The sequence below is a fragment of the Gambusia affinis genome, linkage group LG08 (assembly GCF_019740435.1).
Source record: "Gambusia affinis linkage group LG08, SWU_Gaff_1.0, whole genome shotgun sequence".
Taxonomy (NCBI): domain Eukaryota; kingdom Metazoa; phylum Chordata; class Actinopteri; order Cyprinodontiformes; family Poeciliidae; genus Gambusia; species Gambusia affinis.
In genome coordinates, this window is record NC_057875.1 from 26298471 (window position 1) to 26314612 (window position 16142).

The following is a 16142-nucleotide window of genomic DNA, read 5'->3' on the forward strand; positions in this document are numbered from 1 at the left end:
ATCTGGCTCTGCTTTAAAAGTCATTGGCTGGCCGTGTCAATCAAGGCAGGTGTCCATCAGAGAACATCTCTTATTTTTAGGTTTAGCAGACCACCGATGGCTGTAGGAGCCAAATCTTTCTGTGGCATTTTACAGTGCTTTAATCAGCATTTGTCCCCTCTCAATTATTCTGATGAGCAAATAAAATTTAATATCAGATAGACAACTTGAAAAAATCCTAAATGCAGGTTCCAAATTTCATTTAAGGGGGAAATGCTTTAAAAATTCCTCGGGGATCTTTGTTTTTGGAGAGGTTCACGGTTGCTCCGTTTCAGGATGCTAGCTCTGATTCAGGTAGCTGTCAATAACTTTGTTGCTAATCTGCTCCTCCATTAGGTTGCTGCTTGATGTGTTTGCCTTTTAGATTGTTGGCCGACAGCAGCTCCTCAAAACTTGATTTGTTGAGAAGAAATACAGCTAGGTCTGTCGAAAAAAATCATTAAATCAATTAATTGCGTGATGAATTTAAAAACTCAATTGCCAGTTGCATGATTTTCTCTCTTTCTACCAAAAACTGGATGATGAAAGTCTTCAGTCCTTTGGTCTCATCTGACCCTTTACTGAAGGGCAACTTTATTTACAGGAACTTCATAATTCATGTTGTTTCTATCATTTTGTTTATTCATTTTGGATGTTTAAAATGCTTTCCAGTCCCAATATCAGGTTTTCATTAGAATTTAAGGTTTATTGAACTTTGAGAATGTGTTCTTGCATTATTATGTCATTACCGTTACATCACTAGAAACAATATCATCGCTTATCGTGATAACTTGAGAGAATTTATAGTCCAAGAAAAAATTTTTTTTTTTGCGACAGACCTGCAGCGTGTGAAACTGAACTCTACTTCCCAAACTATTTTCCATTGCAGTTATTTCAGTATTGAACCTGATTTTCTCAGGTTATTTTTGTCTGAATTGAACAGTCTGATGACCTGGAACAACTAAGAGCGAGCAAAAATAATAATAGTAATAAAAAAAAAAACACAAGAGAAATCTGGAAGCGTAAATATTTTTTCACAACACGGTGCAATGTTCCCAAAGGAGACTGCTTTTTTTATTATTATTATTCTCAGCCACAGGGAAATAAACACCACAACAAGACGTATTATATGAATATTTATTCAAATATTGTAATTCTTACAGATATGGTCTTTTAAAATAATCAGTTGCTTGTGGCTTTTTGTTGTTCCTCTGAAACCTGTGCTGTCTTGTAATCTCTTACCTCCTCATTTTAAGGAGTTTATAGGAATAAACTTTTTTTTTGTTCTTGAGTGGTAACATCATGCAAAACAAAACAAAAAAACAAACAAACATACTTTTTGGAAGAGGATTTAAAAAAAAAAGTAACTGTAAATTGTTCAAATTTAGCATCTACTACAAAAATAACTTTAAACAAATCGTTTGAATGCCTTACTTTTGCCATCTAAATGAAGGGCAATTTAGATCAGATGAGTCATATTTTCTTCCTCACATCCCTTCATGACTAACTCTGGCTATGTGTCAGTGGAGTTAAAAGAAGAAAGCAAGAAGAAGAGAATATTCATTATTTAAATAGAACATCTTGAAGGCATTGCATGATTCCCAGATCGATCAATGAACTACTTAAGGCAAACAAGTCCTTGAAATGACACAAAGTACAATTAATCATTGCTTCGACCTTCCGATGCAGCCTGACTGCAAAAGAAAGTAACAAATAAATAAAATCCAACACATGCGAACTTGGTACATGCTAGAGTAACACATCAAGATATTATAACAGAATATTCATCACTGGCATTCAAATAAACCACTTTGTCCGATATAATAATTTACAGTTTACACAGTTTATATTACATGTGTGAAGATTACTGGTCGTTCTTCTGGCCGGCTCTCAGCAGACTGATGCAGAAAGTGTAAATACAGCCGGAACCAGATAACAAACGCTGAATAAAAATACAATCACTTCTTTTTTTCCTTCAGTGTCTTAAGTTAAATCAGACTAAACTTTTCTTGTTTTAGGTTAGTTAGAATGACCAAAATTATTTCCATTTGCTAAAAGCCAGAAGATTCTGCGAGAATATTTTTTAAGTGGTTCCTTTTGTAATGTTATATCCTTGAATTCAAAGGTTTAGCTTGACTTAGCTTAGAGCGACGCCAATTAGGTTAACCTATCGGACGTTTGTAGAAGGAACCCCGAAAGGTTTGACCCCAGTTGTACCAGTTTAAGTCTGTTTTCTCTGATACCGACCGAACGTATGTAAACGTCTTTTGGAACTCGAGGAAAGTTACAACAAATGCATTTCTAAAAAAACAAAACAAAAAACAAAAACATGTTCTTAAGTTTTCTAGCATTTAGGAAATGGAAATAATTTTGGCAATTCTAACTGAGCTAAAACAAGAAAAGTTTGGTCTGATTTAGCTACAGAAATAAAGAAATAAAAAAGTGTTTGTGTGTTTTGATTCAGTATGTAAGTATCTGGTTTTGCTATTTTGTGGTATGTTTATTCCAGGCTGGTCTGACGGCTTGTGATTTCAACATTCTCCTGCATTGTAAATACTTTAACTGTCCCCAAAGTTGACTCCAGTTCCCAAGTGGGTTTACTCTCAGGTGAAAGTGCCGTTTAAATAACTGGACCTCCTCATCCTGAAGGTGAACCCCCCACCACCAAAAACAAAATATATTTTATATAAACAAGGAGCATCTCTAATAACACAGCTGGAATGTAGTTCTATTTTGTAGCAAATCAGTATTTTGATTTCTAAATGGCATTATCAATGACCACCGTAATAACGTTGCAGATTTTCGCCGGATTGAAAATGGGCAGAAGCGTTTCCCGAAGCTCTGCTCCAAGCAGCCGGTGCTGAGCTCCTGTTTCCAGCGCTCTCAGTCACGAGGGGAACATCTTTAGGAAGATCTGTGTTCCCTCCAGCAGGGCTTGTAGTGGAGATGCTGCCAAAGGCTCAGGGAGGCACAGAGGGGCGAGAGAGTTTCCCAATAAGACACTTTTATGTTGGGGTTCTTTCCCATTTTGTCCTAACTCTTGTGTTTTATTTGTGCTGCACAGGAGAACAACCTGATGTGCATAAATGTTTTAATATGTTGTAGGATTTGGTTATTTTGTTTTGTTTTATCGTTATATAAGCAGAAAATGTCCTTAAAAGGAACCTTAAACAATATGACGGATTTCTTAAAATAGCAGCAGCTCTGGACATGGTACATGAGCAACCGAACCGTAAACAGCATCAGCTTTAACCCAATGCCACAAAATATGTGAAGAGAGTCAACTTTCAGAATGTTTTTCTCTCACTTCTGCTCACTATTCAAAAATGGTTACATACAGTACAGACCAAAGGTTTGTGTCCAAACCTTTGGTCTGTACTGTATGTTCAGCAGAAATGTAGCCTCATATCTTGCAATTTTACTCGGCCTTGAGTTCTTGTCCATTTTGTGCTAGTTATGTTAGCCAGAGGAGCAAAGCAGCTTGAATAAATTGGAGAATCATCCTAATCGGAAAGAAGAAAATGGCAAATAACGTTTCAATAAATCATTTTAAACTATGTTTTACAATGAATGGAAAAAAGAAATAGAAATAAAAATTACTGATGAAAAAAGTGCATTAAGATATCATTTTTAAAAAAAATGTCCTAACCTTTGGAGGATTCCTCCCTACAAATCAAACTCAATGGGAGAAACCCCAGGTGGACCACTTAAGGGAAATGAGAATCAAGTGGAATTTCTAAGTTAAGTAATGCAGGTCGTATTGTTAAAGGCTCCTTTAAAAATTTCCAGAAATTTGTTAAAATCAAGATATTCTTTGGACATTTTATTTAAATCAAACCAGTAAGAAAACAATGTGGTCCGTGTCAGGATTGTTTGACGCGCATTAAAACCATAAACCTTCACCTGTTACAAGCTGTCCTTAAGATTGCGATAACAGAACATAGACCAGATTATTGTAAAAGCATGAAGCATTTGAAATAAACCTCCCCCCCCAAAAAAACAAAACAAAAACAGTTTTCCCCTCACAAAACTCTCCGCCATCACTCAGACGTGATGTTATGTAAGTGTCATGCATGTTTCATATGTAAATACACGTCCTGGATGTTTTGAGTGGGTGTGAGATGAAGACGGCATGTTGCCAAGATAAATAAATGAAAGGCATTGCCTTTTTGTTTTGAACCGGAGCGGGCGTCACAGAGTAGCGGCAGTCTGATGCGAGTCCAGCTTCCACAATATTTACATGTAAAAAGACTTCCTGCCTGTTCCGGCTTCGTCTCCAGTCACGGACCGAGACTACAGTGCTACATTGTGCAATTCCACATTCACGCTTTTGTACAATAGGTCCCAGCCAGGACAAAACACCACGACGCTCAACCCCCATGACCACACCGGGAGGAACCCAAAACTGAACAAGCCGTTGTTTCTTTTTTTTCTTTCATGGATTGAGACGCTACACTTAACAGCATGTTAAATTTGGCAGAAATAACATTGCTACAGGGTGTTTTTTTATCATAAAGTTGATTTTCTAACACATAAAACATACATCGTTCTCTAACTGTTTGTTTATAAAAATACAGGCCTGTCGTTCATGATTTAAATATGAATAACGTCTGCAGAAACATTGATAAGGCCTGTTAGTCATAATTTAAATATGATTACAGGCCTCCGTATAAAATGGAATTCCGTTATATGAGCAGTAAAGAAGCAGCATCTCACAAACAGTAGTTTTGACCAATACGCACAAAAAAAAGGCAGAACTCTGTACAAGTGTATAAACATCTCAGAAAATGTTTTAGAAGCAGTTAATAACCAGATGTTCTAATGAAAACATCATCAGCCAAGAAGTATACTGTGACTTTGAGGCGTGAGTTTAAAAAGTTGTTGTAAACATTCGTTATATAGATTCCTTGACTGAATAGGGCGCTAAAGACGCAGGTTAAAATCTACTGTACAGTATGCGGTACACAAATATGCAGAAAAACTTTAGTTCACACATTTACATACAGAAAGATGACCCTCTGTGTGCAGAGTTTGATGACTGATTGGGAGGAAAACGTTTGTGCTTTGCAAAGACTTAAAATGGTGGTGGAGCTGTGAAGGGGCGCAGCGACACGGCCAAACCTGTCTAAAAGTGACAGTGCAGTTACCTGAACCACTTGGCTTTGATTACGAAGACTGATCTCTTGTGGAAAATGTTGCGGCCGACTTCTTGTGGCTCGCTGGGAATCAAACAGCAACAGCGGATTTCAGTGGGTTAGCCAGAAATAATAATAATAAAAAAAAATCATTTAAAGTTCTCAAGATCCACGTGGGCCAGTAAGAATTCTGACAATATTAAACATTTGAGTAAAAATATCACTTTTATGATAGTAAAACACATTTTGAAGCCAACCGAATAAATGGTCTGTCGCAACTCTTACAAAAACTGCTAGCATAATAATATCCAATTTAATTTGGTTTGTTTTAGGTATAATAATACAGTAGTGTGATGTTCTCACAACTCAGAAGTGGTGAACCTCTTTGAAATCTTTTTAAAATATGGCTTTGCAGTTAAATCTACACAGCAGTGTAGCATCTAGCCAAAAATATAGACTAGTTACCGGCTGAATTTTGTGGTAACTTTGAGGCTAATAACTATTAGCACACTTATCTATTGCAGTAGCTAGCTGACTTTTATCTGTTTATTGGGTCAACAGACATGCTAACTATAAAGCTTTTTGCTAACATCTGACTGAAAACAGTTTTGATTTTTAACATAACTGTGGGACTTGCTAGTTATTAGCAAACTTCTCTATCCCAGTAGCTAGCTGACTTTTATTGGGTCAACAGACATGCTAACTATAAAACTTATTGCTAACATTTGATTGTAAAAACGTTTGATTTTTTTTAACCTAACTTTGAGACTTAAATAGTTATTAGCAAACTAAATAACTTCTGGAACAATTTATCATCCAGCAAAATTTGTAATTGTGACAGGCTTGTGTGTGCGTCCAAGATGGAGGTACATATTAGCAAAAGGATTAATTGACCCAGAGCTGCTCAATGTGCCCTTCAGTCCTAAATAAAAAAGTGGTTCTTATACACAGAGACACTAAAGCGACCAGTGTGATATGTTTTACCCATAAATTTGTGCCGGCAGTGAAATAGATAAGAAATTTTCACTGAAATATATAGAGCTGTCAGTTGTAATCTCATGTTGGACAAGATAAACAAGGAGGCCACCAACTGAGTCCGCTGTAACCGTCTGAATCCGAGTGGAGTGCTGCTGCTGTCACAAAGCTTACAGGGGGTTTAAACAAACATACCCTTAAAGTTTCTAATAAATTGTTTTGGTAATTGTTGGGAAAATCTGCCAGTAAATTTAAACCAAACGAAAGACTATTGTTCTCTTTCTCCCCACCATTGTTGGTGTTCAGGAAGAGACGGAACGAAAAACAGAGGTGGCGAACAGGACCGAACATCTGGACGAGCTCTGAATGCCACAACTGTCCCTGAAAAGAGCACTAACCTTAAGGCCTGAGATATTCCAGCATTAATTCACAGATTGTTCCTGCCTGACCACGTGAAACACAGAATGGCCTTGAAGAAAACAGTCCATTGAGATGAACACTTACAACACGAAAGAGCAACAGGAGGTGAATTTCCACGCCTTGGAAAGCTCCTGCTGTTACGTAAGGCAGGGTCCGTTTAGGACAAATGTGACACACTCTGTGTTTCCCACGCTGCCGTAGTTCAGCTGACCTCGCAATGCTTCTTTTATTTTATATTTAGCAGTAGGAAATAAAATAAAAATCAAAGAACATGGCGACACCTCCTTCTCTGGGTGTTTAGTGCTGTTTTCGCTCCTCACATTTCTGGCTCCAGATAGTTATAATTGCTGACATGGCGGCCAAAAAAGTGTAAACGCTGGTTTATAAAAACCCACTGACAGATTTTCTCCAATTTTTTTTATTTTTGAAGGATTTTGGGACCTTTTTTTTTTTTTTTTTTTAACAACCTGATTTGAGTCACTTTAGCTTGTTTTGCTCCTTTTGAAAGTTTGACACTGGCACGTTGGTTTTAGGTAGAACACTCCTGTGAGGGCTAAACGTTGCAGCCTGTAAGACAAATTTTAACGTTAGGCAAAAATAACCAGAGTAAACACACTTTAAAAACAACATATTTAAAACCTACTCTCACAAAGGAGGCCAGCTTAAAACTGACAGCATTTCAGAAACAGAAGCTCATCATGGCAGTGTGATGATTTTGTCCTACTTTGCTGCTTCTGGGCCTTCGATGATGGAACTATGAACTCTGTTCTTTAGCAAGGAATCCTAAAGGAGGTTGCCTGACCATCCGTTTGTTACTTTAAGAGGAGAGTTTTATGTGTAAATTTCCTTCACAGCAATGAGGCAGACATACACCCAGTTGTTACAGACGCTTGAAGGCAGGTGTTGCAGCAACCAATTATTAGTTTTAGGGCGCAATTATTTTTTCACATTGGGCCAGCATAATGTTTTTTCCCTTTATGAAGGATTGAATCATTCGAAAATAACATAATTTTCTAATTACTCGGGTTATCTTTGCCTGATGTTTAAACATCTATTTGATCATTTAAAGGTTTAAATTTGAAATAAAAGCAAAAACCTTTTCACGGAGCGCTGCGTGAGGTCTCACTGGATAAGGAGTTTGAGTTTCATCGGCTGGTTATCAGTCCTTTCTGCACTTATTCAGTGTGTTGAAACCTCTGATTACAAGCTGGAATGAGGGATTTTAGAGAATTTGACAATGATCTTATATAACAAAATAACCGTGTTCCTGGTTAAAGATGCAGTATGTAACTTTTACAAAAATAGTTGTTTTTTTTACATATTTATTGAAACTGTCACCATTTCATGACATTACTGTATAGTAAGAGACAGATTATGAAATAAAAAAAATTAAGCTCATCCACCTCCTCAGTGCTAACTAGGAACAACCAATCAGAGCCAGGAGGCGGGTCTTAGTGCTGTCAATCATCCTAATGATCATACTCTTTTCTCTCCCCACTTTTCTCTCTGCTACAAACCTGAGGAGGTGGAGGAGATCAATCTTTTCAGATTAACTTTCTTGTATTTAATTGTCACAACATAGTGACAGTTTTAAGAAATATGTAAAAAAAGAAACATAAAAAAAATAAAATAAAACTTACATACTGCAGCTTTAACTAACATAACTCACAATACTTGTTATTCACAAGAAAAGAAGTGACATTTACATTGTGTACAGAGTAAAGTAAGAGGTAGAGAGACGTAACCAAAACACAGCGACGCCTCCGAAGTGCAGGCGTGTTTTCACAAAAGTAACGCAGCTCACAGTCAGAGACTCTGTAATGAGAGGTGTGTGTTTTTGACTGCTGGGCTTGGAGATCCTCATTTCCAGAAGCCATGGTGTAGAGGGGACGATGCCTGTGAATGTTTTCTGACGTTAACAGTAAGGCTGGTTGGAGTCCCTGCTGCATTTGATTTGGCCCAACCCCCAGGGAGCGCCGCGTCCTGCTGGAGCCGAGGTGGGCCCAGCGGAAGGAGGGAAGATCTCAGGTGGTGACGGGTTCGTCTGTGGCGGTATGTAGCAGCGTTAGCGGCGGTGCGGAGGCAACAAGCCCTGAGTGTGGGACGACATTGCATGCTTCTTCTACACTAAGACATGCTCTATTTATTTAAAAAGAAACAGAGTGTAACTGCTGTACATGTAGTGGGAAAAGAAAAATGGCATCAGGGCCTAAATGTTTTTAAATTCACAACCTCCTGGTTCTACAGGTGAAAAATATGACTCTGAAAGGTTTTCACATTGATCGGTATAAATAGTTTATCACCTGAAAAAAAAAAAAACCCTCTCCGCTTTCCCCATGTAAACATTGAAGTATCAAGAGATTTTGTGAAAGGTTCAGGAAGTGAATGCAGAAGAACAAAGAGGAACGGACAGTGTTCGTGACCGAAGAGTCTCACTAGTCCGGACCATTTCCGGACGTCCTGTTCCTTCTCCTCTTCGTTGGATTTCCTTCGGTTGGAAATCCAGCAATTTCCAACCACCACAACCTTCAAAATTACCCGAGCGCAAAGTCCTGTCGCTGAAATAATGGAAGCATCCCTAAGTCAGGGCTACGCGCTGCAGCCAAACGTTCCTGAAAGTGCAATGCGAGGCAGCGGGTGAAGTTCACCATGTGCTCACAGGCTTCCAGTGAAGACTATAGCGAGAAAAGGAAGCTCAAAGAGAGGATCGGAAGCCGGTAAAAGCTGGCTAAGCCGATGCGGAGGGTTGGGGCCCTCGGTCCTTCAGATCCGGCTTACCCGTCTGGTGTGGAGCGGGTGGATGGCCGGGGGCGGACACGGGGTGTAAGGTGGCGGCTGGGGGCCTGGTTTGATCCCCCGGGTCCTCATGTAGGAGAGAAACTGGTCGGGGATTTCGGCGAGCACTTCTTTAGCCAGACGAGCCATGCTCAGGATGTGGTTTCCTCGCCGGTCGATGTAGTCTCTGAAAGGAACAAACTAACGAGGAAAAGAAGCGAAGACATGAGATATGTAAGGTGGAAATGAATTGGGCAAAAGGCAGAACACAGAGAAGAGAGTCAACCACCATGATCCGTTCCACTAAAGCTATGCTATGTAACTTTTATGAAAAATATGGTTTTTTTTACCTATTTGTCAAAACAGTCACCATGTCGTGACAATATGATATGTGATAGTGCCACACGGAGGATGAGTGGCAGCGCTAAGACCCGCCTCCTGGCTCTGATTGGCTGTTTCTAGTTGGCATTGGGAAAAGGAAGAAGAGCTGGGCTTTTTTCACAGACAATTTGGCTCACGATATGGTGACAGTTTCAATAAATATGTAAGAAAATACCATTTTTTAAAAATAAAAGTCACACTGGAGCTTTAATCTTACATTTCACATTTCCCATTTGGGAATACTCTGTACCTGAACGATGTCCCTTTCTGCATATCGTCCCTGGGACGAGATCCTCTCTTCGTCCCCGTCCAGCTCAATCATTTCTGCGAAGGAAACAAAATCACTTCCTTACTGTGAGCCAGGAGAATAAAATCACAAGCTGGATTGTCTGAAGTCTCATCCTTCGATGAATTAACTCTGATTTGAAGATGACCTGGTTGAAATGTCAACCAACCACAGTCGGTAACGTTCTTTGCGTACTTTGACAAGGTTTCTTTTGGAGCCAGATAGGTTGACGGTACGATATTTCATTAGCCGCCATGAAGTCATTTGCATGTTAGCGGCCCACATATCCTAGGAGACTACGCCAAATATGGAGTGATGTGGAGAATCTGCACGGCTGAGCGTGATGCCACTAGTTTGTCACTTCCCTATAAGTGTGGGCTTATGGGAAACGTGACGGCACTGCAGGGACATCAAACAGCAGTTTCAGACGTGTGATCATTTTTGTGGAGCGCATTGCTCATCCTCAATGAGCTTGTTTTCACAGAGGACTGGTCTGGTGTTCGTAAACAACACAGGAGACGATGTGAGGGATGGGGTAATTGTATAGGAAAAGTAAATCAAAACCATTTGCTTTTTCTGAAAGACAAATGGGATGTTTTTTTTTTACCTTCTCTTTTATCTTTACTGCTTTGCAAAAGCTTGAAATTGTTCGTATTTTGCTACGTTCCAAACCCAAATCTGAATGCATTTAGTTGAAGTTTTAAGTGATATGTGATCATGAGGGATAGTCGAACCTCGGACTCAGGAAGACCAGTGAGGTTTTTGTCCTGGTTTTGGAGTACTGGACTAGCTCTGCACTCTCAGCAGGGTTCTGAAGGGATTATGGGAGTTCGCCCAACCGGTATACATGAGTATGATGGATTTGGAGAAGGTGTTGGACTGTGTCCTCCTGGGAATCCTGTGAGGTGAACTCCAGGAGTATGGGGTAGAAGGTCCTTTGATACGGCTGTTTTGTCCCTGTGTGACCGGAGCAGAGGTTGCGCTAGACTTTTTTGTTATCCGACATTTTGATGGACGGTTTAAAAAAAATAAATTGTCATGTTCTATTTTTACCAGTCAAATTATAATTACATTAACATGGGTTATTTAGCCGCATTTTCATGCTAATATAATAGTAAATATTCACGTAGTTGAACCGTGAATCCAGATCTCATCACACATAAAGCAGACAAACTCATCTAACTTTTCCTCCGTAGTGACACAAACCACTGACTGTGGCCCCAATAACTTATGAATGAAATTAAACGACTCCACTTAAATTAGCAGCACTTCACCCCTCTGGGATCTGAACGCACAGCCTCACAAATTCCTCCTGGTCGCATCTGCAGAGAAATCAGCGCTGGTTCATCAGTCAGTTGGATCTGTCTGATCCAAACAGATCAACTGAACTCTGCTAGTTTTTTACCCTGTGCGCTGTCCGGGCGTAAAAAACAGAGAGCTGAAACAAAAGGCGAAGCTCTCCATTCACCAGTTACCAATATGGTCACAAGCTCTTGTAATACCGAGATCACGGATAAAAGTAGTTGAAAATTTCCTCTGCAGGGTGTCTGGGCTCTCGAATTATGAACATGGGAAGACTTGAAAACTAACATTCACATTTGCTCTCCATCCAATCTGATTGAGCTTTAGCTCTACTGCAAAGAACAATGGGCAAAAATCCAAAAGGAAAAGGAGATTCCAAACACTGTTGACTGCGGACGGCTAAACCTTTGCTTTATTTGTAAAGCAAAGGTTCAAGATTACTGTGTTCCAATTAGTCACATACACACACCTCAAGCCACTTACCATCAAATTCTGCCGGTCCAACTCCAACTATTATAATCGACATTGGCAGAGAGGCGGCCTGCAAAAAGGTGAAACAAATAGAGGGACATTAAAGGCAGCAACACCCAATGAAATCTCTATTGGCAAAGTTAAACTCTGCATGCTGTCAGCCAAATTACCAAAACCACGGTGAAGAAACAGTTCATGCAAAGGGAGCCCTACGGAAAATGTCATCGCTATTGTTAACAGATCCACGGCATGTTTCGTGAAGCCTCTCGCCGAAGCTACTTTCTAATTTCATGCGTCTACGAACTTGTCTAAATCTCCCAAAGCTTATCGGTTTAGAAACGAGTCCAATTTACATCCACCTCTGCACACCCCAACCCCGAGTCTCGGTTCAACTGCTGATCGGCACCGCAATATTGTTTATTAAATCTCAGTCAAGTGGGACAACAAAGCGGGGTTTTAGCGCGGAGTGATGAATGGAGGTTGTGTAAGAGTTTCATAACTTCCTCCGGTTATTAGACTGAGGACTAAAATTGCCAGAGAAACGAGGGACGTAGGAAATATTCATTCTCACGCCTTACTTTATGTTCCACCAAGGTGAAGGCGGGAGAGGCTCGGCGTAACTTGGCCAATTTAGGCGCAGCAACGGGGCCAACTCGGTATCCAAACGTTTGAAATCACCTGAAATCATTGCCCGTATTAACTCCGAGCAAACTCATTAGGGTTATTAAAGCTGAAAACACAGAGCAGGAAGGCTGCCGTCGTTCCACCCTCACTCCCATAATTAGTGGAGATCAGAGCGTAAGTGTAGGAAGCATGAGAAGATTTTTGCTTTTAATAGCCTCCCTTTCATACTGGGTGTTTGCTGGTTTATCAGGATCTTTGTTGGAGTCTTAATTATAGCGAAACCTCCAGGGTTCCTGGCTAATTTTGCAGTGTATCAGCAGCAGTGCACATGGACTGCTGCTGCCCACAATACTGTGAATCTCATTTATTGTGTCTTTATACCAGTGTTATAGTAGATTTGGGCTTTTCATTATAGTTTACTCTTATTTTGTCGTGATATTTAGTTTGCCTGATTCAGTTAGTTTTAATTGGTTTGATAGTTTTTATTAGTTAAATAATGCTTAGTTTGGATTTAGTTTTAGTTTTTATTAGTTCTAGTAGTAGTTTTGGTTTATTCAGACTTTGATTTTTTTTTTTTGGTTTCTGCACCTGAAAATGAACCAAAGTATTGTATTGTGATTATATACACATTGATTGGGTAATGAATACTCAATAAGGAGCTAATTTTCTAAAATTATTCAGTCATCGTACAACAATAACTGAAAAAAGTCTCAGCAAAAGGCGCTTTTTCCCACCTTTTGCCATTTTACAGATGAGCTTAAAGCCATAATTTGCAAACAGCTGACGTATGTGTGTGTGTGTGTTTGTGTGTGGAGGGAAAAAAAACTAGTAATGGAGGAAACATAAACGTCTCCTTTTTAAAGGCTGCAATGTTCAGGGTTTTTTGTGAGGTGTGTTGGACATTTTACCTGGACTGTCTGCGCTACGACTCCGACTGATTCAATCTGATCAAGTCTTGTTATTACGGAGTTAAGTTACAAGATATTAAAGTACATCCAAACGACCACTGTCCTTGTATGAGAAATCTTTGCATGATTTTTGGTGTTGAGTCCCAATACATTAGTTGAGCCCTTGTCAGTCGGTTGCTATGGCAACGAGTCTGCGTGTAGCGTAACCGACATAGCACGAAAAAAAGAGGAAAAGTGGTTTTGAGTTGTTCTTCAACGGAGGAAATAATTACTTTCGCAGTTTTTCTGCGTTTTTGCCCTGCAGGGTTTTGCACATGTGAAATTTCCACATGTGACGTGTCTGTATGTTTGAGTGTCCTTCCAGTTAATCAAATACTAAAAAGGGATGCAGGAAATCCATGTTCTCCTGCTTTGGACTTTGTAAAATTTTAAAACTGACTTTCTGTGCAGATTCACCAGCAAGGAAAGCTGTCAGAGAATCGCTGGGAACAGCTGAAGAAGTCAATACCGTCGTCCATTTTCTGTGGATATTGTTCCTGAAACCACTTGAATTATGAGGAAAAAGTAAATAAATAAAAATCCATATTCATTTGTTGAAAGCATTGAGGTGGAAGGTTGTGCTGTTGTAGCAAGAAGGTACGACGGACTGGGGATGAATCTAGGTCGCGTCATGCCTTTCCAGTCATACAAGGATAGAAAACGGATGATAATCACTGCAGGGTCTTTGGTGTTAGAACGACACTCTACTTCATTTTCTAACAAGGCTTCATAAAGAATAAAGGAAAACACGTACATTTACAATGGACTCCCTGGTCTGCGCCATGTCAGTGATCACGCCATCCGAAATGATGAGAAGGATGAAGTACTGCGATCCGTCCGTCACCGCCGATGCATACCTGGCGTTGAAACGGACAAAACGTTAAATAATAATAATGTTTTTAAAAAGTTAAAAACAGACACAGCAACACAAAAACTTTTGCTTCCATAAAACATGTTATCCAGATGTTTATTAGAGGAGATAAAACATGCGAGGTCTGCCTAATACTTACCCCACTGACAAGTTTCATTTGTTCCAGGGAAGAAGATTATGGGGAGCATCAATTTTATGGATGGGCAGATATTAACTTGCCGGAGTAAGTGTTTAATAAGCCCTCCATCTCCAGCCTTTATCACCGGCTCGCAATTATCTTATTACAGAAAACCTCATTTTAGGAAATTAGCCCTCAGAGATCAGTGAAACTGCAGCTTTATTTTATTAAAGAAATACTGAGCAATTAGACATCATGACAGTCAAACACAGACTTATCAACATCAATTTATTTTGAAGCTTCCGGTTCTGTTTTGAATCACAAATTCCAGTTCTTCACAGATGTTCCAACTAAAAGCTGTTTGTAACTTTAATGTTAGCTACAACATCTTTCATGTCTTCTATGTATCTGAAACAGGACTTGGTGACAGAATGTAATGTCACAGACATTTCAGCACCATGACAAATGTTCATGCTAATTCATCAAATGAATAAAACATTTGTGAGCAGCACCACTTAAGATCAAAGAAGACACACAGCGCTGTACATTAAGGTCAGGTTCTTTATTTATTTATCTCCGCAACAAAACGGAGCAGTTCTTTTTTTTTTTCCTTTTTCTAGTACGCTGATGCTAAACGTCTGAGGTGATGGAGCGGGACAGCGTTTTTGCGAGTTTAGCAACGCTCCGATGCCACACAGGCACCGGCGCCTAAGGATTTGACGTGACATGATGTCACTTGTTTGGCTGGAGTGTTCCTTGCTTTTAGTCAGAAAGCGGGCGCCGAACAATGCAGCTATTCTCAGGCCAAGTGGGCGGACGGAACGAGAGAGAGAGAGAGAGAGAGAGAGAGAGAAGTAGAGAGAGAGAGAGAGAGAGAGACAGAGAGCGAGATGGGGGATCTGAAAGCCAATTCTGAAAGGTGGGAAAAGTGCTTGTTACAGTCTGTCTCCAGGATCATGAGACCAGATCTGGCAGTTTGAGACGTCAGGTGGGAGTCGGGAGAAGCTGCCGTGCAAAACAGCCTCAGAACTTTATTTTGTTTGATTGGTATTTAGTCACGGTTAAAAAAAAAAAAAACTAAGAAGAAGCAAACTTGTTTTCTCCAGGTTGTAAAGTTGTAAAGTCAAAGAAATTTCCCACTTTTTACTAAACACATGCAAAAAGTCGTGTGTGGATTAACCATCTACACTCTATGACTCAGCAGCTTGTAGCTTCGCCTTTAACAGCAATAATTTACAGCAGAGGTTATCTTTATGATTATATCTTGGGTCATTTCAGAACCTTGGTTCTATTCTGTTTCATCCATTCTGTTTACAGATGGAGGTGTGGAAGTCACACTTCTACTAATCCACCATGGTGCTACAGAGCTCATGTTTTGGTTATCGATTTTGCTAATGTTGAAAAGGTTTAGCGCATTTAGCTTACCATAAATTTTGTCTAACATGCAAGTTAACTTCGCTGTCTTGTAAACTTTCAGTTGAATAAAGTTCGGCATCCATGTTGAAATTTTGGTTATCGACTGCAAACCTTTATATTGATGCTCTAATTTTTCGTCTAGCGCCTCAGCGTTTTTGCTACCCTTGGAAATGCTTAGCACACTTAGCTTTCCCCGAATACATTTTTCTGGATAAAACCGTTTTACACAGCAGTTCTGTTTACTCTCCCCACATTACCCAAGCAAATTATGCTTATCCACTACCCAAAATGCATTGGTCCAATGAAAACAATGGAAGCAGTAAAGATATCGTTAGTTTCAGAACACACAGGTTTTCCATTTTAGCTTAACGAATTAAAAAAAGAACAATGTGGAGTTTGGTGT

The 16142-nt window shown here is 39.6% G+C and overlaps 1 protein-coding gene across 4 annotated transcripts in view; it reads right to left on the minus strand.

The window, feature by feature from the left end:
* Window positions 1–3660: 3660 nt before the first annotated feature.
* Window positions 3661–16142, minus strand: part of LOC122835273 (copine-8-like) — a 98053-nt gene continuing 85571 nt past the window's right edge. Inside the window, exons 18-24 of one of the 4 annotated variants that reach the window (XM_044124191.1) lie at window positions 14089–14191; window positions 11776–11833; window positions 9955–10028; window positions 9327–9524; window positions 7645–7755; window positions 7016–7363; window positions 3661–5237 (exon numbers count right to left, since the gene is read on the minus strand). In XM_044124191.1, the coding sequence (XP_043980126.1) occupies window positions 7708–7755; window positions 9327–9524; window positions 9955–10028; window positions 11776–11833; window positions 14089–14191 (481 nt within the window). In that variant the 3' untranslated portion in view covers window positions 3661–5237; window positions 7016–7363; window positions 7645–7707. Of the gene's footprint in view, window positions 5238–7015; window positions 7756–9326; window positions 9525–9954; window positions 10029–11775; window positions 11834–14088; window positions 14192–16142 lie in introns of all 4 variants that reach the window. The other 3 variants (XM_044124193.1, XM_044124192.1, XM_044124190.1) reach the window with 3 other exon arrangements.